This window comes from Syzygium oleosum, unplaced genomic scaffold (assembly GCF_021117445.2).
Source record: "Syzygium oleosum isolate NSW1041296 unplaced genomic scaffold, Sole_v2.1 Sole_v2.10, whole genome shotgun sequence".
NCBI classification, from domain to species: Eukaryota; Viridiplantae; Streptophyta; class Magnoliopsida; order Myrtales; family Myrtaceae; genus Syzygium; species Syzygium oleosum.
The window spans coordinates 6,480,706-6,505,131 of NW_026607494.1; the positions used below are offsets into that span (position 1 = coordinate 6,480,706).

General features: G+C 40.8%; 4 protein-coding genes across 6 annotated transcripts; 1 reads left to right on the plus strand and 3 right to left on the minus strand.

Annotated features, from left to right (window-relative positions):
• On the plus strand, positions 1 to 5,447 carry LOC115688853 (uncharacterized). The gene is made up of 10 exons (XM_030614784.2): positions 1 to 36; positions 137 to 223; positions 1,338 to 1,811; positions 1,884 to 1,985; positions 2,074 to 2,155; positions 2,257 to 2,276; positions 2,396 to 2,456; positions 4,680 to 4,759; positions 4,962 to 5,069; positions 5,188 to 5,447. Exons 3-10 carry the CDS (start codon positions 1,389 to 1,391, stop codon positions 5,248 to 5,250), a joined length of 939 nt encoding a protein of 312 aa, XP_030470644.1. The 5' UTR covers positions 1 to 36; positions 137 to 223; positions 1,338 to 1,388; the 3' UTR covers positions 5,251 to 5,447.
• Positions 5,448 to 6,488: 1,041 nt separating this feature from the next.
• Positions 6,489 to 14,408, minus strand: LOC115688852 (zinc finger protein CONSTANS-LIKE 9). 3 transcript variants are annotated; one of them, XM_030614783.2, is made up of 6 exons: positions 14,253 to 14,408; positions 12,565 to 13,312; positions 10,715 to 10,936; positions 8,595 to 8,896; positions 7,315 to 7,446; positions 6,489 to 7,174 (listed from the first exon to the last, which is right to left on the minus strand). In XM_030614783.2, exons 2-5 carry the CDS (start codon positions 13,132 to 13,134, stop codon positions 7,317 to 7,319), a joined length of 1,224 nt encoding a protein of 407 aa, XP_030470643.1. In that variant the 5' UTR covers positions 13,135 to 13,312; positions 14,253 to 14,408; the 3' UTR covers positions 6,489 to 7,174; positions 7,315 to 7,316. The 3 variants fall into 3 exon arrangements, with proteins under 3 accessions (XP_030470643.1, XP_030470642.1, XP_056171074.1); XM_030614782.2 differs by having other exon boundaries at positions 14,230 to 14,378; XM_056315099.1 differs by lacking the exon at positions 14,253 to 14,408 and having other exon boundaries at positions 12,565 to 14,213.
• Positions 14,409 to 16,298: 1,890 nt separating this feature from the next.
• Positions 16,299 to 19,568, minus strand: LOC115688892 (uncharacterized). The gene is made up of 4 exons (XM_030614837.2): positions 19,045 to 19,568; positions 18,786 to 18,885; positions 16,991 to 17,383; positions 16,299 to 16,788 (listed from the first exon to the last, which is right to left on the minus strand). The coding sequence occupies exons 1-4, from the start codon at positions 19,479 to 19,481 to the stop codon at positions 16,657 to 16,659; spliced, it is 1,062 nt and encodes a 353-aa protein (XP_030470697.2). The 5' UTR covers positions 19,482 to 19,568; the 3' UTR covers positions 16,299 to 16,656.
• Positions 19,569 to 19,607: 39 nt separating this feature from the next.
• Positions 19,608 to 21,145, minus strand: LOC115688868 (uncharacterized). Its single transcript, XM_030614806.2, has one exon. The coding sequence runs from the start codon at positions 20,752 to 20,754 to the stop codon at positions 19,822 to 19,824; it is 933 nt and encodes a 310-aa protein (XP_030470666.2). The 5' UTR covers positions 20,755 to 21,145; the 3' UTR covers positions 19,608 to 19,821.
• Between the last annotated feature and the right edge of the window lie 3,281 nt (positions 21,146 to 24,426).

A 24,426-nucleotide genomic window follows, 5' to 3' on the forward strand; every position in this document is an offset into this window, starting at 1 on the left:
CGGCGGTCGGCGGCCGGCTCGTGTAGGCGCGGCGAAGTAGGCGGAACAACCCATCTCTCTCTATAGATGTTTTATGTTCCTGTGGTTTTCTGTTAGTCCTTGAGCTTCTCGTGAGTCTCTCCGACTTCTCTTGCAGAGAAGCGGGGGCGGCGGCGGCGGCGGAGGAAGCGGCCGGAGCTTGCTTGCTTTGGTCCCTCTTTCCTCGCAGGATTCTTTCCATCAGGTTTTTTTTCCCCCATTCCTCTCGCTTCTCGTTATGACGGTGATTGCTGGTCTTGCGTTTCGGTCTCCATTTTCGTCGGTTTGCTTATCGGTTCATCTCGGCTGGGGCGACGTGAAAGAGAAATAGTCTAGAGAGTCTGATGACGGCGCACTTGGATTCCGCTGTGGTTTCCACGATTGGATTCTGAGGCGCGTCCTGAATGTTGATGCTTGAGATGAACTTAGAATTGCTAATCCTTTGTACTGACAGAGCCCATTGATCGAATGTCTTATTGCGAGTGCGGGTTTTGGGGGGATCTCTTTTCCTTGCTGGAGCTGGGTTTGGGACCCTACTTGAGTGCCCGACTCGGGTTTGAGTTCGGTTCGGGATACGGATGAGTTTGGGTTGGGATCAGGTCCCTCAAGTGACTATCGGAACCTTAAACCTCAAGGAACTATTGCATACTTTCTCATTATCGCAAAGCTAACTCGTATTGCGATGTTAAGCCAAAGTGAGGAAGACACTGTTTAGTTTGCTCTGCTAATTTGTCTTTCCCCTTGTATAAAGGTACTAGTTTAACTGCTTTTGCCTTTCAATTGCACTTGTTTAAAAAAATTTATTACATATTTTAACACATTGAGCTGAAAGCTATTTGATGGCAAGTTAAATTTGTTGTCACTTAATGGAAAGGGACTTGTCAGAGAGTTTGGATACATGATTAGCTGCTGCATGAGCCTCTTCTTATTGTTTGGTGATGACAGTAACTTTCTGGGGTATAGGATGATTTAGAAATATATACGCTAGTTAGAATACGTTTAACTGCTTTACTCATACTGGTTCTGCATGAGGAACTATTCTAAGAATGTAATTTTTGTGGGATTGCCTTGTCCCATAACTCTTTTTTAAAAGGACCATTTGGTGTCACCCTTCAGTTTGGCAAAATTTTAAAGCGGAATCATTTGCATTTTTGGCTGGGTTAACAGTAGAAAGGTTGGGAGGAGGTTTGTTTTTATTGAAATTATCAAGTTCTTGGTGTGGATGTTTACCTTAACAAATTCATGATTTGATTAGATTGTCCATCAATTGGATTCTCGAAAACCATATTAAATTTTTATGTTCAAATCAATGCTTGTAGACGGTCGAAGTCTAACCGCTGCTGTTACTGAAAGAAATTTTCAAGTCAGCCATGCCGGGAGAATCTCATCTTTCAGAAGCTGGGGGAATCCCAAAGAAGAGAAAATCAGGGCATAAAAAAGGCCGTAAAGCAAAGAAGAAGGTAAATGTTTTTCCGGGTGCTGGGGAAAAGATTAAGATAGACAACAGGATGAAAAAACTGTTCCGGAAGAGGGCAAGAGACTACAATTCAGATGATGATGCAGATGAGGAGGTTTCTGCGTCTAAAGACGATAGCGATGTTTCACTAACCGTCGATGAGAAGAGTTTAGAATCACATGGTTTGGATGATGATAAACCTGAAGTTTCTGACAACGAAAATGAGGAAGATGATGATGAAGTCCATCCTGGAATTATAAAGTTCACGGAAGGTGTTAGAGCATTCAGGACAGCTTTCCAGAGTATCATCAAGAAGAATGTGTCCGATGATTCCCTTGTAAGCTTGACTGCAATACCAGAATTTTGTATTGAATTGTGGACTTTGTCACTTACTTGCGCCCGTTTGCAGGGTCCAGTAATGTCAGCACACAAGAATCTTGTTGCAGAGAAGCTTGCCGAAGAGGAAACTGAAAGGAAAGTTAAAGGGGAGGCAAAGAAGGAAAAACACTTGGTATATAACTCACACTTGATTTTGACCGATTTTAGTTCGTACTAGCATTTGATAAGTTGGAGTTAATAATGTCTTGATCAATCAACAGGTGGGAGAAAAGGGGCACGTGAAGCCTGCAAACTATCTAGATGCACATGAGAAGTTTCTTATAAGTGTTGCTACCAAGGGAGGTATTCATCTTAAACCTGACTGAACAAATTTGCTTGCTTAAACTTTTTTGTATTCTTCTAACAACTTGTTTCATACTCTATTTGCGTTCGCTTGGATTCAGTGGTCAAGCTATTTAATGCGGTAAGTTATATGTGAATCCAACTGCGCCTTTTTTATATTGAAGCTGATTACTCCTCCTCAATTGTCATTAAACATATTGCTGCAAAATGGTTTGATCCATTTTATTTATCTGCCTACAGGTTAACAAAGCACAAAATGCGCAAAAAGGCTTGGATGCCTCAAGGTCTAAAGATGCAAAAGGTCTGAACTTGTACTGCTCAGTATTAGTTTTTTTTCAAATCAGTTTCCATCCTGATAAAGGTTCTGATTATAAGTGATGGTGTGCATGTTATATAATGCATGTTGGCTTCTGGGTTCATGTTTATCTGTTTGGTGATTCGGTGCTAGAGATTTTTCTTATCCGGAATTTCATGTGCTGGAGTTCTGTGCTTACAGTGACATGTTAAACTCCGTGTAGCCCATTAGATATATTCTCCCTCTCATGCCCATTACATGGTGTGCATGTTGCACTATACACATACTTTCTTTTAGGTATGCATCTCCTTTGATAAGAAATCTCTTACATTATGTTCCTACTACCTAAATATGTATATTTCACCATTTTTAAGAAATATGTTTTTGGGAAGGAAAATAAAAGATTTGGTTGGTTTTATTATAGAAATGCTTCGATCCTATTATTGAATTTGAAGACATCATTTCACCGAGTTTAACAGCAAGCTTGTTTTGGAAAATCTTTAACAACAATTAAGTTGTCTGCCATATGACTATAATTGACTATTCATTTTCGAAATTATTCTTGAACAAGTCTTTAACTGCAATTTTCTTCAATTACTTTAAGAGATGAAACCTGGCATCTAGTTTGTTCTGGTACTTTTAATAACTTCTCTCCAGCTAAGACCTTTATCCACGAGGGATGGGCGGAGCTAATAGTGATCCAATTTTTCTCCTTGCAGAGAATCCTATCTACTTAGACTTTATAAAATTTTGACTTTAGTGCTTGTGCTTGGAAATATGGTTACTTCCAAATGCTAATCTTTTTGTTTGGTCTGTTGCATTTCATATTGTATTCAACCGATACCTACTACCTAGCACAGATCTTATCTAGCAAATATTCTACATAAAATATATGTTAAATTTTGGCAAAAAAAGTCTCATGTTAAATGATTATGTTCGTAAATTTCTTGCCTATGGTGGCATACTACTCAGTGTATTTATTATCTGAAAGTTTTATCTATCACAATATTTTTTTGAAAAATTTTCTTTTGATGAAGTTCATATACAATCCAGCTTCTTAAATTGCACTGCCATATGATTGTATTTTTTATTTAAAAAGTCCAAGCCTGCTTCCTCTCATCCCAGAAAGCTTTGAGAATATGCTTTGCTTCAACCCTTTCTTTCTTTTTCTTTTTTTTTTAATTAGTTTATCACGAGCTGCCTTTGTTCTTTAATTACTAATCTTTTTAAGAAAAATTTCAAAAACAAACTTGAGTTTTGTCATCTATATCAACTTGCATCCTCATTTTTCAAAACTCGCAATTTGCACCTCCAGACAAAATCCAAAGCTTAAAAGATTAATTTGCCCCCTCTTTTAAATAGAAAACAACAAAAAAACTATCCACCACCATCTAACCAATTCAAGGTTTAAAGTGTTCAAATCCAACATCAGTCTCCATGTTTGCCGCCACCCACTGCTGACTAACATGCTGCCTGCCGTCGCCCGATGACCAACACCACGCGAACCACCAGGATCCGCCCCCCTCATCTCACATGTGAGCTCTGTGGAGGTCCGACAAGGCGAGCTCTGTTCAGAGCTCAGTCATGGTAGCCTTGGAGCTCGGGCTCGAGCTATGTTCAGAGTTCGGCAAGCTCCATGCCTGGATTGAGGTCGGGCCCGACCTTGATCTGAGCTTTCATGGACGTTGGACCGTCGCCGACCTCCAATCGAAGGTTGGTGTGGGTCTCAATGGCCTAGGGCGAGGAGGCCAAGTGTGCGGAGGAGTGGGGGGATTGGGACGCGGTGAACGGCAAGGGTGGAGGACGTTGGGCGGGGATGAGCCATCGGAGATGACGGCTCGGACTGAGAAAGTGCTGGCATTGGTGGCTGAGTTTGGCGGCGGTGGCTGAGAGGGTCGGGGAAGAGGGAGGAGGAGGAGGAGGAAAGGGGAAGGGATTTTAGCCTTAAGGTTTTCTTTTGGGAGAAGGGGGTGATGAGGGCAATTTGGGAAGGGAAATTGTAGTTTGGCAAATAAGTAGACAAGGATCATGGTCGAGAGATGCAAGTTGAAATCTAGCAACAAAACACGATACAGAATGTAGGTTTTCAAAAGTGAAGATGTAAATTGATATATGGTATAAAAGTGGAGATGGTTTTTGAAATAATCCTTTTTTGTTATCAATGATTCATGTAAGTGCTTTATAACCTGCATATTTTTTCTGAACATGGTCTTGACTGGCACTTTGCAGCAATAAAGAAGAGGAGGAAAGAAGCCTTCTTTTCTGAACTGAGCAAACCGTCATTCTCATCAGCCAAAGCTCCAGCTAAGGTAGGGTTTCCCTCTGAACATACTATTTTGCACTTCCTATTGTCTGTCTTCTTTCTTTTCTGAGGTTCTTCCCTATGTTTTTGATCTGTTGAGTTATCGCTCTTGATTATTCATGGAGCTGGCATACCACTTCAGTATGTAGTATCTGAAATGAATACGATTGGACAAATATGAATGATTGCGTGATCTGAATGAAATGCAGATTCATACGTCTACTGTTGCTGGAGACAGTGAACCACCTGCTTGGGCTCCATTACGAGATAATTACATGCTTACAAATTCCAAGTTGAAGGATTGGGATAAGATGCAGGTAAGTTCTCTCACTAGATACGATCATGTGCACATGCACATGCATGTATAGTGTTAAGTTCCATTTTTATCTCTCCCATTCGGTGGGAATGCATATCTAACCTCGAACCTAACTATAGGAATCGAGTGAGCAAGAAGATTTCGGGAGAGGATCGGAAGATAGCAGTTCGGACGATGATTAATTGTTTTGACCTTCACAAACATTATTTCCAAGAGAATCCGTAGGGTGAATTTTTGGGTTGGCTTCGGAAGTTCCAGTCATGTGACATCAGACATCTTTCTCAAGGATTTCTCCTTTTCTTCTAATTTAAATTTCGACTCCTGTACCTACAATATGCAAATGCGTATAACATCTGTTTCAAAAAGTTTCTTTTCACTATACAGGACCTCAGCATTGTTTTGAGATGAACTAACTACCTGGTTGTGCTCATCACACGGGAGATTTGTCATGCATTATAAAGTGACCCTGGCCTAAATTTTGTTCTGCTAATAGAGTTGGTAGTAGTATTTGGGTGACAAACATTTGTAGAAGACTCGATTTCATGATCACACTGGACCAGATTGTCTAGGAGCTTGAGTAATGGACTGCTCGGGTTTAGCTTCGCGGCCAAAAAGACATTGCTGAGTCTCTGTCTCTTCAAAGTTTCTAATAAACTTTTCAAACGTTTGATTGTTCGATTGGCTCTCTGAATTTTGTCTAAGCTATTTGGTCGAAACAGTAGACTTTATGCCCACTTTCTTTGATTGAACAATCAAATACCCAATTTACAAAGGCATGAGTTTGAACAGTTTGGCAAGGAACGGTCCCTTGTAAAAGTCGAGGAACTTACGCAGTTAAGAACCCGATCCTGACCTTTTCTTTTGCCTAGTTTGAAGTAGAACATGAGCATGTCTGCCTGTTGATTACGATCTAACACAAGGAAATGTAATGATGCCGGATCTTTACAATTTCTAGTATTTTCGCTGGCTTTCGATGCACGTGTCATATCCACGTTCAAGCTCGAGCTTACTAAGTTATCCTTGGATGTGACCAGGATTGAAAAGGCTAATATTTACCACGCTGGAGAGCATAGTAATTCAACTCATCTAGCAGAGTAAAAAATTTTGATCATCTCGTTGATTTTCTAACTCGATTTGGATAAGCTCCATCACGAGAGAGGCATACTTTCCACTGACAGAAAAGAAAACCAACGCGAGGAATTACATACATCAGGAGGTTAAGCTTGCAACCTTTTGAACACCAAGGTAGAACAGTCAACATATTCCCTTAGGACCAAATCCTTACCTTATGCAGAAAATTGACAATAAAATTGCTTGTAAAGAAATGGTCCAACTCTACATTACCAAATTGATCACGACTAGGAGACCACCTCCTAGTCCTGGATTTCCTCAAAGGGCCACATCAAGAAACAAGCATATGTAGGTCTAAAATGATAAGAGACTCTGCATAGATAACATAACCTCGCTTTACAACATGAACCATTCGCAAATGATCCTCCCTACGCTGCGATGTCCAATTGTGGCAACTCAATAACTATACAACATTTTTCTGCCAGGAGTTGGATTCAATAGATTCAGAGGCGAAAACTCTCATTATTTACAAACCGCTCCTTCCTACATACACTATGATCCTACATGATCCACCTTATAAGAGGGCCTGTGATACCGGTGTGCAATGGACATCATCCCTCCCCCCCAAAGGCATATAAATATAAGACCTATCACTGTACACTGTCAAGTGACATAGAAACCTGAAAAAAAGTTTCACCTATGTGAATTCATCCTGGCCATATGCCTGCACAGACAATCTCTAGAAGCCAGGGCACGAAAACCTACCGAAAAGCTTAAGCATAGTTGGATGGATGTTTCCACAAAGGACAGAATGTAATCGGCTGGATTCTCCAGAAGCATAGCCCTTTTGCCCAAAAAAGTCCAGCAGTAAACATGTTCATAGAATTTGGAAAGAAACCTGCCTACTCAAAAGCAAATGCTACCGCTTCTGGTCTGTAAATGTCGCATCTCATTAGTTCTTCATCATTGTATTACCAGTCTTGATTTGTATCATCAACCTTTCACATTCGTCTTTGTCCTTAAATACGGCTGCTCCTGTAATCAAATACACATTTGATCACTGAATGTTGGAAGTGTGTCATAATTTTGCTACTATCCAGGTAAATATGACCAATTGTTTCCAATTAACATACGAGTAGATCTTTCCTTTCTGTGAGTATAGTTAAAAAACGTACTCTCAGTAGCTTCTGGTTGGGCTGAGTGGATCGTAGTCATAAGCTTCACCAACCTTCACGAAACGCCCCTTGACTCGCTTCCTCACATCAGCCCTTGCTTTCCGTGATGCATATCTCACTGTCTTCTCAAACCTACCAAATATAATTTCTATTTTATCAATTCCACACATCACCCCATCAAACCATAGACCATATTTCTAAGTCAAAACAACACACAGACTATCCAGCATCACACGCCGTTTAGAGTCTCATAAGAACATACGTAGACAAGAGTGATGACTGCAATACATTCAGAATATTGATTCAAGAAAGATGGGGAAGCTATCTTGTCTGTCTCGTCTGTCCTCCAGAGAGACAGACTGGTCGGAGAGCAGCATTGTTCCAAATATTAGAGTAGTTCAAGTGAAGAAGTGGGATGTCCCTTACTGCATTCGATCATATTTTATCATGCCTTCAGCTTTTAACGGTCCAATACTAGGGTGTCTAGGCATAGAGGATCCATACTAGTCCATCTCAATATGGTCAATTATACAACGATGATGATAACATAGGCAAGAAAGGATCTTCCCATATTTTCTTTTAAAAGGTGAATGGCTCAACACCCTTCCTCATTGCATTTTATCTTATCTCGGGAACCAGTCTTGTGAAGTTATATTCTGTTCTAATACCTACCTATCCAACTTTTTTCGAATACAACCTCAATGATATTTGGTGAACAAATGAAAAATAAATATGTAGGTTATAAACACAAGATTTGGAACCTTTGGCATATTAACAACACAGAGCACTAACTTTATTAGTAAAAAAATTTGGTGTTATGCAAAATGATTGTCGTCCATACATAGTTTATTTTAAACACTCATATCATGTTTAACTTTTAGTATGACAAACACAAATATGCCAGACAATAAGTAAAAAGATAAGTAATTCAAAAGTCATTTAACCATTTTTTATACACGTCATGCCACATCTCTTTTGAATTAGAATATCTTCTCCCAAAAAAACCAAGTTGTTGGGCTGAAGATTACTTGTTTTTTAATCTATCTTGATAAAGTCATAATTAAAGCTTTAAATTTGACTGTAAGGCTTGACTGTCAACAAAATAAAGTATCATCAATAAAAAATGAATCTTAAGAGCGTTTTTGTCATTGGTCTCTACATGAATAGAGAGTTTGACTACTGATATGTTGTTTCATATATTTTGCAGCAGTAGATGCAATAGCTGATCCTTTAAAAACAATAGGCTAGGATATCCCCTAAAAGGATAGAAAAGCACTCACTTTCTCGTCTTCTTTTTCTCCTTGTAACGCATGACGGCATTACTCCTGTTTGTAGATCGAACGGAACTCTCAGCACCTGGGGGACACCAGGGGGGCTCCCCCATGAGAAGCATGGAAGAGGCCCCACAATCTTGATAATCTCCGGCGCTACTCTCTCCAGTAAGACCTGAGAATGAGATGCCCGAATGGGCTTGCCTGGATGTAAAACAAAGGATAGGTTCGGTCTTTGAGCTCATGATAGAGTCGCCCGATGCTACACTGCAAGCCGGCTGCGTGGCAGTCGGTCTTCCAACAGATGATCCCTGAATAAAGAATGAAAGCAGACGGGGATACTAATCTGCATCAGCCAGCAGGAAGCAGACCAAACATAGAAGTTGAACCGATTGAAATCTACTGCATGCCACGAAAATCAACATATCACATTATCTATTCACTGCCTGCAAAGTTTGTTGTTTGGGTAAAGAAGGCACCACAGCCGCAGTGTGTAAGAAACTTGGTGATTACACAGAAATAGCAACAACATGCATACTACACATGGAAATTAAATGACAGATGGCATCATGATCCAAGACAATCAATTAAGATTGAAGCTCGCAAAGGCCGGGTTATCACAAGTAATTTGCGGTAGGTTTTCTGTAAGTAGCTTGAAAATCTAAAACAGAAATTCTGTCATGGACTTCCCAGCATCATTTTGGACTCAGGTAAGTTCAAATCTCAGAAGTATTAAAGCAACAATAGTTGACAGAAAACCACAGCAAGCCAGAAAGGAACCTAACTTAAGAGAAATAATCAAAATTAGGTTTCTAAAATGAAGAACTTCAACTGCAGGACTACTTGTTGGCTGAAACACAGGACTACTTGAACACCAATGCTAGAGCATCTTGAATTCAACCACACAAGAAGAAACATAGCTGTCACAAAACCGGTTAGGCTCAGCACAGTAAAATCAGTGCAAGCAAGAATGTTATAAATTTTTTTTTTTGGTAAGGAAAGAATGTTATAAATTGATGTTGAAGACTTTTGAGAATGCTATTTATTGATAGTCAAGACTTTTTAGAATGTCCTCTTCACTAAACTCTTAAGTCGAAATTTTGGGATCTTCACTATTGACCAATTTGGCCATGGGAGAGATTCACAAATATCAAAAGCTTAAGCAAGTCTTTCTGTGCTCATACTTCCAGGCTTCCTTGCCCTGTCTCGTTCCGAATCCCCCATTTTCAGTACCACCCCCTCACCACTACTTCAACCAATCAAACCTTCATTCTCCACCTACACACAATCTTTTGCGAACTAGAGTGGCCAATTTTCTGTCCCACCAATCAGAATATAAGTAGCTACTTGAGATCTGGCCCTTCATGCTATCCAATTCCATTTGCCTTTATAAGTCATCCAGAATTCTTGGTCCAAAAACCTCGTCTTTCGGGGAGTTGAATGCAGAATCTACAGTCCATAACTAACAACCATAAAGCTGCAGCATGGAGTTTGCAGCACTTGTAGTTTTATGCCAAATCTTTTTCCAAGTACAACGAAACCAAGGATCCATGTTAATTAGTGTGTACATTCCCCTAGGCACATCAAGAGTCATTCAAGGACAAAAGAGAAGTGGATCAAAATTTATAGATGGAGTGTTGAACATTTTCTCTTAGATGGTCAACATGTAACAAGAACATATAACAAAAGAGCAAATCTTCCATGTGATGTGTCACTACTGGTCGAGTTATTTAAAAGGTATATTCCATTAAAGACGAGGAGACACAGGTATCCGTGCCACATCACAGGCATCATTTCTATTGCGCGATGTCCAACATAGCCTGTCTGTTAATCTTTCAATCTCTGTCGCATTTCTACAGTATTGAAACCAGTAAAAACACTTTGGTAGAGCATGCATATGTATCTACTGATTCTGACATAAAGACTCTAAGGATTTTGTTCACTTGATAACACACAAAATCATGCTGTAAGACCTTTACATTTTGTTGAAAACCAAGTTCGAAGAGCAAGAAAAAGAAAATTTGCGAACGTCACATTTACAATCAAAACCTTAGTATTCTTAACATAATAAAGTCGGTTTTCCATCAACATTCAAAACAGGAACGTGTGATCATCGATGAGCAATATACCTCAGCAAGGAGACCGCCCTGACAGTTGGAATCTGCAGCAGACATATCCTTTGAGCCAAACAAGCTATCCAGTCCACCATTTTGAAAAAGTTCTTCCGAGTTATTTAAAGTCAAGCCAAAAAGTTCTTCATAATCTTCGATGTTCATATCTACTTCATCCATATTAAGTTCCTTATATAGATCATCATAACAGACTCCAGGATTAGACATTGGATAGCAGACCTGGATGTTAGAAAAAGCACATTTAGATAACAGTCATTTAAAAAGGAAGAATTAACTTTTTATCACATAATACCTACACAGCACACAAGCAGAAATAACCAACAACTAATCAAATATGCATTGTTCTCTGTTCATCATAAGTAGGCTAGGCTTCTGCATGTGCGCATATGGACACTGATTGCCATCTGAACGAATCACATACCATGTTATCTTGATGCATAGAGACAGACATTGTCAGTCATCAAAACAGCAATCTAAGCTCTGAAGTTTGGGAAATTCTATAGAGTACTCTAAGAATTGCATAAATAAAGTGAAATTAGCAAAACACACCACACTTTTCAAGAAAATGTTACATCTCATAGATTGCCCAGTGTGCAAATTTAGCAAAGCAAAAGGTGCAAAAAGCAATCCAATGAGTTAAATAAAACTGAACTACCAACAAGTGAAGCGATTCAGTACCTTAGACAAATTTTAGAAAAACATGGGGGGATGTGAAGACTTCCCAAGGATCCAACTTGCATGTAGGTAATGCCTAAGTAACTTCTGGCATTTGCTTACTAGTATGATGCCAACAAAACTCACAAGGAAACTCTTTACAACTACAAATTGATTGCGAATGCTTTACGAGACAGCGTTTAGTGCCCAACATCATTGTACATAAAATGAACATGGCTGAGATGCAAATGTTTCAGTGTATGCATAGGTAATAGAGGATGATTGGATTAGGAAGGGAATTGCGTATTTGTTGATTTGGACTAGATGAGAAGCTTGTATAAGGTGGTTTTGATAGTCGAACACCCCAGATGCCCCTTTAGAACATGTGACTTGTAATAAGGGCAGGTCAAAAGGGTTGAAAACCTTACAGTAACTAGAAGGAAACACTGTGTAAAGGACGTGTTACGTAAGTTAATATGTATCCTACTGAGAACATTGAGGAAGATAGAGACAAATTCCACAAAAAATCCTTATAGCCAATACCTTGCAAAAGGAAAAGGCTTTGTTTTGTCATTTGTTGGTACTGCTATTCTGTTGTTGTCCATCATAGATTGCAATCTTAATAAGTGAGGTGAAGAAGCCAGTAGTCGATTAATACAAAAACCTCACGTTTCAGGTATAGGACAGGCATTGGATTTAGTAAAACACAAAATGAGTTGGAAATTGCGAAGAATTGCGTGAAAACAGAAAAAAACTTCATAAGGGGTACTTCAGTAGGATAGAATCGACAGATTATTAACAGTTTCTTTTTCCGAGTAAAGCGTATACAATACAATGCACATTCACACATAACTCAGCAGATGATAGTGAAAAAATAAAGTTAAAAAAAGAATAGGATAAAAGTTTAAGAAAAGTTCTCTGCAACCTCCTCCTGTTTATAGCCTAGACTGTGTCAGTCGTCACAGACAACATACAAGAAACTAATTGTTTGCTGCCCAGTCCCAGCTTTTTATACTAAGCCAGTAGCCAACAATAGATGTCAGTTGAATAGCATAAGAGATTTATCAACCAAATTTTTTATCCTCCCAGCATAGGCACATAGTCCTTCCTTTCAAGTTGGTGATATAGGTCAGTCACCTAAGTAATCAGAATAAAAATGAGGGATACTAAGCAAGCAAAAAGTAAGTACATACCTTATTCAATGTATTCACAGGTAGAGCCAGCTGGCCCAGACTCTGCGACATGGATTTAAGCTCAGGTAATGAAGATGAACCTACCAAAGCATCTGCCACATTGTCGGCCTGCAAAACAGAAGATGCATCTAGGCTGGTGCTATTGTCTAGAGTGTCCCAAGTAGTCCTCTCACTATTCTCAATGATGCGCATCGAACCTAATCCCTGCTCACAATTGGATTCTCTAATTGAAGGCAAGTCCAACACAAATGACCAGATCGAGGAAAGTTCAGAAGAAGACGGGCATCCTGAATAACAATTTATCGTTTGCCTTTTATGCCCAGAAGCCGCAGTAGAGGCACCGTGACCCGTCCAATCACAATTCTGACAAAGCAAGACCCCCTCTTCAATGCATCTAACTAAAGCAGGCTGCAAATTGCATCTTTCGCATAGAAGTGTTCTTGAATGGCGCCTCGACAGGGCATTAGCGGAGTGGACGTTCCGATCACATGATAAGCATAAGCAAGCTGCATCTGATCGACAGTACACCATAGATCTTTGCTCCCCACAAAAATCACAGATGAACCCCATTTTTTACCTTCCAATTTCCTCCGAGGAATCTTTCTCAAACAAACCGAAACCTTGTAGAACCTCTCAGACTTAGATGCTCAACATATGTCCAATATTAGTGAAATTGTGCAAATGTCCTCAACTCAGTGAGAGGCTGACAGTCCTCGAGAACTATGCTGTTACCAAAGGAGATGCTTTCCTATAAGAAAAGAAACCCAGAATCAGTTCCAACCATCCATGCATGACAATAAGCTTTCTTCCACCACTCAATATGATGCCAACTGCAATGCAAATTCATTTTTAACCAATAAACACAAATATAAACAGTTGCAATTATTTTTCTCTTATGTACAGAAAACTCTGAAATTAGACGTGGTGGTGACCATAAAAGGCAAGAAAAGTAGTTTCTGACTCCAGCAACAACTGAAGACTTAACTTTGAAGGCAAACGGAGAGAGAGAAAAATTTGCTTCAGATGGAATGTAGAGATAATAGTTTTTAACAAAAAGGCATCCATTTTTTTTTCACTTGAGAATCCAAAAGATAAAAGGGCAAAAAAGGCATGAAGATATATACTTTATCTTTGGGAATCCGCTTTTTCAACGATCAGGTTCTGCATTATATTATTAAAACGCAGAATAACAATTACACTGCTTTCTCATATCACAGATGAGCAAACCAAAGAAATTAGAAATTAAATTACAAGCCTGAAAAAAGTGATGGCACGAGATTCACTATCAAATTGAAGCAATAACACTTAAAGCAAATCAAACAAACCAAAGGAACAAAATCACAACAACCCCCCAATTCAGCATATCTTAGAGAAATAATTCACAGCAAAATTCATAAGCACCCACATCAACCACCAGAAGACTGAATTTCCAAGGCAAAAAAGAAAGAAAAAAGACACATAACTGCATGTTCATCCCCCTCTTCACAAACGGAGCTCAAGACCTAACTAAGCAGAAGGCAGAGAAAATGAGAAACAAAAGCAGATACAATTAACAGAAAACAAAGCTCAAACAAGAAAAACAGAAGAGAATCCAGAAAGCCATAAGAAAAAAAAAGATCAGCTTTTCTGTGCGTTTTTCCTTTCTGGGTCTGAGAAAGAACTCACGAGACAAGATCAAGAAAAGGAACCTGAGATTGGTGAGGGATGGAGGTTTCCGGAAAACGAGAGAAGTCCAAACAGGAGGAACTCCTTCAGCTGAACTGTAGAAACAGATAGAAAGAGAAAAAAGGGAAGAAAGAAGCCAAGGTGGATAGGACGGGGGCATGTGAATGTAATGAATAGGGGAGAAAATGTGACATAAGCTGATACGACACACGCAAAAAGTCATCAAAAGTGCAGAGAGAGAGAGAGAGACAGATGAAAAGGAGAGAAATTTAATATTATCAAAGGGAAAAAGTGCAGTCTTGGTAGGACCCATTGTCGATCCCATTAGTGAAAGGCAAAAAGTTAGGCCCTTTCCTTTTCCCTCCTCGGTCCCTCCTATAAAAACTCTTCTCTCTCTCTCCCTCTCCCTCTCCGTCTGTCACTCTTCTTTTATTATTTCCTCTTGTTTTGGTTTTCCTTATTAAATTCAGCTTTGCTAATCCGCTACTTGTTGTCAACTCAAACACGACGCACACGCACTTGTCACACACACACTCACTCTCTCACCGCGCCATTTACTGAGCTACACCTGTACCTGCAATCAAACGCTTCTGTCTGGCTTTTTTACTCGGGGGGCTTTTCTGTTTGCTGGATCTTGTCTTTTGATGCTTTGGCGGCAATCAACAGGTACACCTTTTGTCCTGCACCCCTTCCTTCATCACTGCCAACCCCCATCTCCTTGTCCCTCTGGAAACCTCTTCCTCTTTTTTCACCTTCACCTTCCCGTTTTCTTTTTCCTTTTCTTTTGTTGCTATTTTATGGAAAAATTTGGGGCGATGAGAAATTTTGTGGAAAATTCTGAAAAACTTGAAAAGAGTTTGGTGAGATGAACAAGGAGCGAAATTTCAATTTTTGGGTATTTTTCCTTTATTTTACTTTGATAAAAAAAGGTTATGAAACTTTCGTTTGTTGACTTTCAAGTGAACTTAAAAAGCTAAGCTATTTTCAGGGACTTTCATGAGCAACATGGGATAGGGTCTTGAAGAAAAGATGGCGTGTCCCTATATCATAAAGTATAAACCCTATCATTCTTATTATTATCTGCAGCGATTCATCCCAAATTTTTTTTTAAAAAATGGTCAAATTCATTTGATTGGAATAAAGTTGAACTGGGCCAAGGCCAAGAGGATTGATTGAGCTTGTGGGTATCTCTAGTCATTGTCATGCCAGTGCTCAAGTAGGGAACCTGCACTTTTATGAGCCTCTGTGGCAAGTGATCCAGTTATGATGCTTTGACTGCTTACTGCATAATGGGCATCCTGTTCTTGATAATAAATTGTACAATGCATAAGTGCAAGATGATGAAACAATCTTAGGAATTATTCAGAGATCCGAGCTCATCGGTTAGGAATATAACCTCAATTGAAAGTAGAAATGGCTTTTCCTATCGTGTCATCTCATTCGTATTGATTATTCGGATAACTTCGTATCATCTCTAAAATGATTCGCTATGATTGTAAAGTTTTTTTTGTTCAAAAGGCTCGATCTCGTACCAACTTTTGTCGGTTTTGAGCAAACCGTGTAGTGTCATGTCGATTGTGGATTTCTCTCGGCAAATTTATCATGTTAAGAACTGCCGCCCAAACTTTGGACGGCTCACTACAAAAACCAGGGGTAGTAAAAAAGCGATTAACCTAAAGCCAAAATTCAAATACATTTGAGATCAAGCATCTCGTCGATCAAGTAAATTAGCACTATTGTTTTGCAATTAACATCACCGAGAGAGAGATGCACCACTCAAGCCACTTGGATAGTAAGTTGTACATGCGTACGAAAACAACACGACATAAAAGGGGGACTTATGAAGCACAACATGTCCTCTCTGCAATGTGGACTTTGCTAAACATCAAATGGTGCGGGATCACTCAACCGATCAAATCTGATCGTGTGATCAAGATGTGAAGCCACCCAGACAAACGCAGCAATTCAAATGTTTGTCTCTCTTTCAAGTATCATAAGGGGGCAACAAACAACAATGAAAGAGTTCTGTAGAGAGCAGTAAAAAGGTGTACATGTCAAGTCCAACCACGGGGTAAAAACTAGGAGGATCGATTCCATTAGCTGTCGAAGCTCGACCAGTACAAGTGCTATAATAATCTTCTCATAGTTCAGACAGTCGAGACAAAAACTTTGGAAAATGATCTCTTACAATATTCTCAGTCAGCAGGGACACAAAGGAAATATGGATCAGTGTTAAAAAATTTCAAGATGCATCAACTGTTGCGAGCGAATTCGAAGGTTAATGTCATGCATTTGCTATAAATTCTAGAAAATTTGTCTTGGCCTTTAGTTTGACATTATGCATGTCTAAATAATTAATCATCTTACAGCAGATGCATCAAGTGACAAGTCAGATACCCAACCATAGCCATCACAAGTAATAGGTATTCAACCATATAGGGCCCGCCATGGCTCTTCTTCATCCCTTGACGTCTTTGAAGGATTGCTCCACACAACCTTGTCACGGGAAAAGCACAACCCCACATTGTTTGCCAAAAGCTCTCCCAGGGCGTGAATTGTCTAGAAAAGGACAACAATCAAATAAAGATACTGTTAGTAGCTAATAATTCTAGGAGGAAGGGGGGACCATGGTGTTCCCATGAATGTTAAATACTTACATTCTCATTGTCAATGCACAAATGATAATGATAGTGATATTAAGAATCAAGATATACACCTTTTTAGGATTCCAAACTATATAAAAAGTCTAGAAAATGAGTACCTCAAGAGCATCTGTCGACCCCTTTTCAGAAAATCTTTCACCTACCCTTCCAATTAGAATAACAGTTGGCAACTTTAAGACACGTACAAGCTGAAGAAAGCAAGCTAAAGGTTCATAATGGATCTCCATGGATGATGGCGGCTTCTGGGTTTGGGCCATGATAGCACGAGTGACGTCTGTTTCTCTCCCTATTTGCAGGCCGTATAGAGATATTCTTCTGCTGTCCACGGGCAAACTTCTTGTCTCCCACTTGAGGTTTGATGACGATGAAATAAAGGGAACTAGAAGAGTAGGCATCGTTTCTGATGTATCATCCATTAGTTGTGCCAAAACTTCATTGAGTGCACAAGCCAATACAGGTGGCTTGTAACTTTGCATTTGCAGCATGGACACCTTAACATTTAAAACAAACATTAAAAGAAGAAAACAGAAGAATAAATTTATGATAAAAAAGAGAAAAGAATTAAGTGCCCCACACAAAATATTACATCAAGAAGACGGGCTAAAGAATAAGAATCAGACTAAGACAAAGTTCACGTCAATGCACCGTCTGTCTGGACATCAGAAACCGAAGTAAAGCACAACAAGACTATTATCTCAGCCATTCCTTGAAGAAAATCTGCACATTTCCCTGATATAACCTCAATACCTCCAAACAGAATTTCGTTCATAACAGGTTATTGCAAATTGTGCAATGGTTAATGCATCTGGTTACTGATGAGAATAAAAGGAATTTGCGATTTGAGATTTTTGTAATTATGGGGTTGCGCTAAAGGTTTGTCACCAGATATACCAAACTTAAAAAAAAGTGCTCATTCTTACTTCGTGAAATGGTGATACTAGTGAAACCTAAATTCGTTACTCAAGAGTGGAAACAGGCAAGCATAACACATGCACTGCAGAACCAGCCCATAAAATCAATATACGAATGTTCCATTTGCAGATACTCATATACTCTGCCACAAAAAGAAGTTCTTAATAGTTATTAATTATATTGGATCCAACCAGTTTCCGTACTTTAATGTAACTCCCAGCAGAAAGACACTGCATTACACTTTTAGGTACATTATGATAGAGGCGATTGTGGAAAGGCTGATGCTTCCATATCAAGCACAAAAATTAACCAGGCCATCCATATGGAATAGGGACCGAATATAAATTTTTCCACCGAGTAGAATTCATTTCTAGTCATTGTCATAGCTGGTTGCCAGGAAACTTGAGCAATTGTAGAAACTAGAAAAGAACTGAATGATACAATCAATCAAGAATTAAACTCCAGAGAACGATGGACAATAGAAGCTCTTGCTAGTGAAAATTCAACCTCGAGTGCATCAAATCATAATCTGTCAAATTCCCTCAACAGATACCACACGTGAAGATTACTAGCTTGGCATCTCATGTACACACGGCACATGCCATTCCAGTCCTCAAGATGAAAGGCTCCCTACTGCCCCGATTTCAGACCAATTTAACCTTCGAACGAAGCCGGAGATCCGTCAAACGAAGCTTCATTTCGGTCAATATCGATTATGTTTAGAGCGCGCCTAAATCATGGATATCGATAAATCCGCTGAAAATGTAAGCTAACACAATCTCTTTCTGCCTGCTCCTCACTCGAGCCGCATCACCGGAACCCCACCATCCGCAACATACATAACCATCTCACCGCAATTCGGCCGTCTTCAGCCAAAATTACACAATCAATCCATCTACCTATCCATCAGCGAAACTTCGTTCCCCAGTTACCGCGCACCGCGCACATGCACGCACATAGCCAAGAAACCGGGCGAAATACCTGATAAACCCCATGGCCGTCGACGAAGTGAACGGCTTCCCCGCGAGCCCCGCGGCCTCCGACGCCGTAGCGCTCCAACGGAAGCTCGAACGATTCCTCCCTGCAGCGAAACGAGAACCGATTGAGAGGAAAAAAAACTCCGAAAAATCGAAACTTGGGGACGAAGACACGCGAATCTTTACGAAAATGCGACCGGGCGACATCAAATCGCGAAGCAAAACGCGAGAATCGACGACGAGGAGGGGGAGGAGATGCTCACAGGCGGCGGAGGTCGGAGCCCGGGTCGGGTCGGAGGGCGCCGGCGAGTCCGCCCTGGTCGTCGAGCAGAAGAACCACCGTCGGGGCTACTTTCATGGCTCGATCGGTGGATCGCGCGGCTCTATGCTTGGCCTCGATCTCTTCCTTCCTTCCTTCGTTCCTTCCTTCCTTCCTCCTCCTTCTTCCTCGACCTAGAGATAGAGAGAGAGAGAGAGAGGCGCTGACCGGAGCGGCGCTCTTGAGAGTGTCTGCGACCGAGCGGCGGAGAGCGTCGAACTTGACCGGCGGGCTCGCGGCCGAGAAAACGGGTCGGGTCATGTCGACCCGATTTGACGAAACGGGTCGGGCGTGGCTCCGCCGAGCCCCCCACCCCAATGGGCCAAGCCCAATGGAACGAACGGCCCATTCTTGGCCCAAAAGACATTGGATTTGGGCCATAAGGCCCTTTTTCTTTTTTGACTATTACAAAAATTCTGTTCAAATTACTGCAACAATTGGTTGCCTAATTCATTCAGCAGAGAGGACCAGAGCAAACCACAATTGGAAATTAGAACTATATGGAGATTGCCATAATGATTAAGAACGAAGATGGGAGATGCCATATGAAATCTTGCTTCCCAAGATACCTTTACCGCAGTAACAAAATCTATGATTACGAAATCTTTTTACATGAACCGTAGCGCATTTCCCAGTTTCACAATGATGCCGACGAGACGCGAAACGAAGCCTCCGTCCGAAAGGATGAAGATCGCCGGGAAATGCGTCACCCGTCTCGTTCTCACTCGACCTTCCACGCGTACAAGAAGAGGCAAAAATCCGGGGCGGTAGAGCCGGTGCGCGTCGAGTAGTACTTGCTGGCCGTGCTGCTGTCGCTGTTGGCACCGCGGCTGCTCCCGTCCCGGTCGCTCTCCGCCTCGACCAGCCCGGGCTTGAAGATGAACAGCCCGTGGCCGGTGCCGGGGCTCTTGAACATCCAGTCATGGACATCCCAGAACACCTGCACAGGCTTCTTGTTCACCAAGATGTTCTGGTTTCCCCTGAACTTCCAATCCAAGTTTCTCACATGAATCGCCACGGCCCCATCGATGTTGATCCACATCTCTGGCTCTTTGTGCCCAAAACTCGTGCTCTCCACGGTGATTTCATGCTCTTTCGTCCTCTCGTCAAACTTGGCCCTCGTGGCAAATGTCTTCCTGCCAAACACATTCTCTTTCTTGTAGAACAAGACAGCATCCACGAGGGCAGGCCTGGATTTGGTCCTCTTGTAGGCCTTCTTCTTGTAATCCCCCAGGAGCAACACCACCTCCTCGTCGGAGACGAGGGCCACGTAATAGTCCATGCACGGCTCGGGGCTCCCCGAGAACTTGGCTGACCGGAGGTCCCAGTACACGTCCACCCGGTTCGACTCGACCTCGAACGACTTGTACCCCTTCTTGCTCCAGAAATGCCAGGGCTTGAGGTCGATCTTGCACGTGTAGTGGAAGTCGCCCTCCAGGCTGTCGACCGTGATGCTGAGGGAGTGGTTCATCAGGTTCTTGCACCATATGATGGTGACGTTGTGCCAGTACCCGGCGATATTGGCTTGGTACGCCAGCGTCACCGTGCTCTGGGCCGTCTTGATCGTAACCGGGTCATCGGTTATCCGCTCCGCCAGAGGCGGCGATTTGCTCGGCAGCGACGTCGCCCTATGAGTATGGTCGAACGACATCATTCATATGTAGCCCCCTTCCTTCGCAAGGCCTTCTCTTGTAAATGAACGGATCACAAATCTCTTCGGACTTCAATCGATAATGCGAGACCGAATCGTATCACCGAGCATCTAAAGCGACGCGTGCATGAATACATACACACACCTTCTAGGAATCACGAGACGAACCAGAGAAACATATTCATCGAATCGCTGGATAGAATCTCGGTCGTTCTTGTGATCGTGAAGCCGGCGAGACGATGATACGCGGAACTACAATGCCATATAGTTTCAGGAAAAAGATGGACAAGGAGGCCAAATCAAGAAGCGGGTATGATGAGAAACGCTGAGAATTGAAACGTAGGAAAGGAAAGGAAAGGAAAAGAAAGGAAACGAATTTCCCCAGGAAAATGAAGAGAGAAGAGGGAGAAGGAAGAGAATGGAGGAGGGAGGAGGGAGAAACGAGAACAGGTGTTTCCTCGGAGGAAAAATCTCCATCCTGAGGTTATGAGCTGTGGAGTTTTTACATCGTTGAGTGTTTTTTGCTATTTTTTCTCACTTTGTCTCCGCCTGAATATGGCCACGTGGCATTTCCTGATTGGAAGGTATCGAATGCATATATAAAAGACACACACACACACACACACATATATATATATATATATATATATATATATATATATATAGATATCTTTATGTGATTTTCACTATAAAATCTTTAGGAAAACTGAAGTTCTCATTCAGACATTTGGTAAAAATGATGACTTTACATTGGTAAAAAACTTTGCTTCAAGAATTAATGGGGGATTTTTCTTTATTGAATAGGATTTTGTATTTATTGGTCTACTCTAAATGGCTAGAGAATTGAATTGTATTTTTTTTTTATAAGTACTATTTATTTCATGATATATTTGTCAAATCAGTTAGTAATAATAGTCAGGGCATTGCTCTTTGACCTATTTTCTGCATAATTCGATAGTGTCTACATGGGTAATTGAAACTAATTCTTATGCTCGTGGTGATTGTAATTTGTATCCAGCTGCTTAGGTAAGTCTGCCATGGGTTTACTATCTATATGTGATCGCACAATGTTAAACCCAAATTCAGTCATTTGTACATATTATAAGCACTGGGTATAAAAGGAATAGATAAGATATCTAATTTGGACAAAGCTTTCTTTAGAAATTAATGTAACATTACGTCTTATTTACTCGGACGATGACAGAAACCAAAAATATTGGAGAATTTGTATTGTATTGCACTGATTTATGTGCTTGTACACAAGGCAATTTATAGTACAAGAAGGAAAGACAAAAAAAGGAAAAACAATATACAATATTACATTTCCAATTTTACTAAATCAATTACGGATTAACTGAATCAATTATTCCGTAATCAATATCACAATCATATCCTTTTATATTTCCAATCATATCTCCAACACTCCCCCTCAAGCTGGCGGCCTGTATATGTCGAAAACGCCAAGCTTGCTCAGTAGATATGTATGTTGTCTTTGACAAAGTGGTTTAGTGAATATATCTGCAGGTTGTTCCATGGTTCCAATTCCTCTAGTCGTAAGTATTCCTTCCTGGATTTTATCACTAGTGAAATGACAATCTACCTCTATATGCTTCGTTCTTTCATGAAAGACCGGATTCGCTGCTAGCTTGAGTGCGGCATCATTGTCACAAAATAACTCGCTTGGTCCATCAACTTGCACTCCAAAATCTGAGAGCAATCCTCGTATCCAAACTATTTCGCAAACAGTCTTCGCCATGGCTCGATATTCTGATTCGGCTGACGATAATGAGACGGTTGATTGTTTCTTTGTCTTCCATGAAATCAATGACTTTCCCAGTTTGATGCAAAAACCAGTGATAGATCTTCTGGTCATTGGACAAGTGGCGTAATCTGTGTCGCAATAGGCTGTCATCTTCATATCACAATCTCGAGATAGGAGTATACCAAGTCCTGGACATCCCTTCAAATACTTTACGACTTTCAATGCAGCATTCATATGAGATTGTTTCGCGTTATGCATAAACTGACTAAGAATCTGTACTGCATAACATATAAGGTCTTGTCATGGTGAGATATATCAATTTCCCAACGAGCCGCTGATATCCTGTCGGGTCTTTAAGCAATGGATCTTTATTAGAAGATGAACCCGCATCATATTCATATGTCGTTAACTTGACATTCTACTCAATTGGTATAACAGATGGTTTGCACCCTGACAATCTTGTTTCTGAAATAATCTCCAAAATGAATTTTCGCTGACTAAGGCAAATTCCCTTGTCAGATCGAGCTATCTCAATGCCAAGAAAATATTTTGGAGGTCCCAAATCCTTGACCCGAAAAGCAGATTGCAAATATTCTTTGAATTTTTCAACAGCAGATTCATCACTTCCCATGATAAGTATATCATCAACATATATCAATAAATAGATTGATGATGTACCTTTGGTCCATGTAAATAGGGCATAATCATATTTGGAGTGTTGGAATCCTGCATTTGTAAGTGCAATAGTAAACTTGGCATACCATTGCCGAGAGGCTTGCTTAAGCCCATACAGGGATTTACGGAGACGACACACTCGAGACTCCCCTTGTCTTCGTAAGCCCTGTGGAAGCTCCATGTAGATTTCTTCATCCAAATCCCCATGTAGAAAAGCATTATGGACATCCATTTGATGTAATTGCCAATTGCGGAAAGCAGCTATGGATAAAAAGGAGCGTACAGTTACCTCCTTGGCTACTGGAGAAAAGGTCTCGTGATAATCGAACCCTTCTCGTTGTGTGAAACCTTTAGCAACTAGGCGAGCCTTGTAGCATTCAACGGAGCCATCTGCTTTGTATTTTATCTTGTATGCCCATTTGCAGCCAATGGGTTTTCGATGTGAGGGTAATGGAACAATATCCCAAGTATTATTCTCCATAAACGCTTTTAACTCTGCTTCCATAGCATGTTGCCAACGTGGATCATGTACTGCTTCCGTGTACGAAGATGGTTCCTGTTCCTCAGAAATGCGACTGATACAACACATGTGTTCTGCTGATAGTTGGCTAAATGAAACATATGAGGATTTTGGATAATGTGTACCTGAAGAATCCAATGTAGGACATATATAATCTTTGGTCCATGTAGGAGGGCGAACTTGACGTCCAGAACGACGTGGTGGCTCAGCAATCATTTGTTCAGGAACTACTGAAGAAGATTCGTCAATAATAGGTGGTGGGGATGCCATAGATGAATGATCCTCCTCAGATGATAACATTGGAGATTCAATTGCTTGATCAGTACTAGTTGTCATAGGTGGCTTTGGTGCAACGTAGATGTATTGAGGAGCCGCAGATAAATCATCTTCAGATAAAAATGGCCTGTGGTCGAAGGACGAGACAGATGATCGTGACAGAGCTATGAGTTCTTTGAATGGAAAAACATCTTCATGGAAAATGACGTCTCGGCTTACAAAAAAACGTCCTGAAGATATCTCCATAACTCGGTAACCTTTCTGCAGAGAGGGATATCCCATGAAAACACATTGAAGAGCACGGCGATCCATTTTATCCCGAGGGCCCACAGTCGTCGCATAACATAGACATCCAAAAACTCTTAGATGATTAATCTCAGCCTGTTTCCCAAAAAGCATCTCAAAAGGAGTTCGACCTTCAAGAATTCGAGTTGGCATGCGA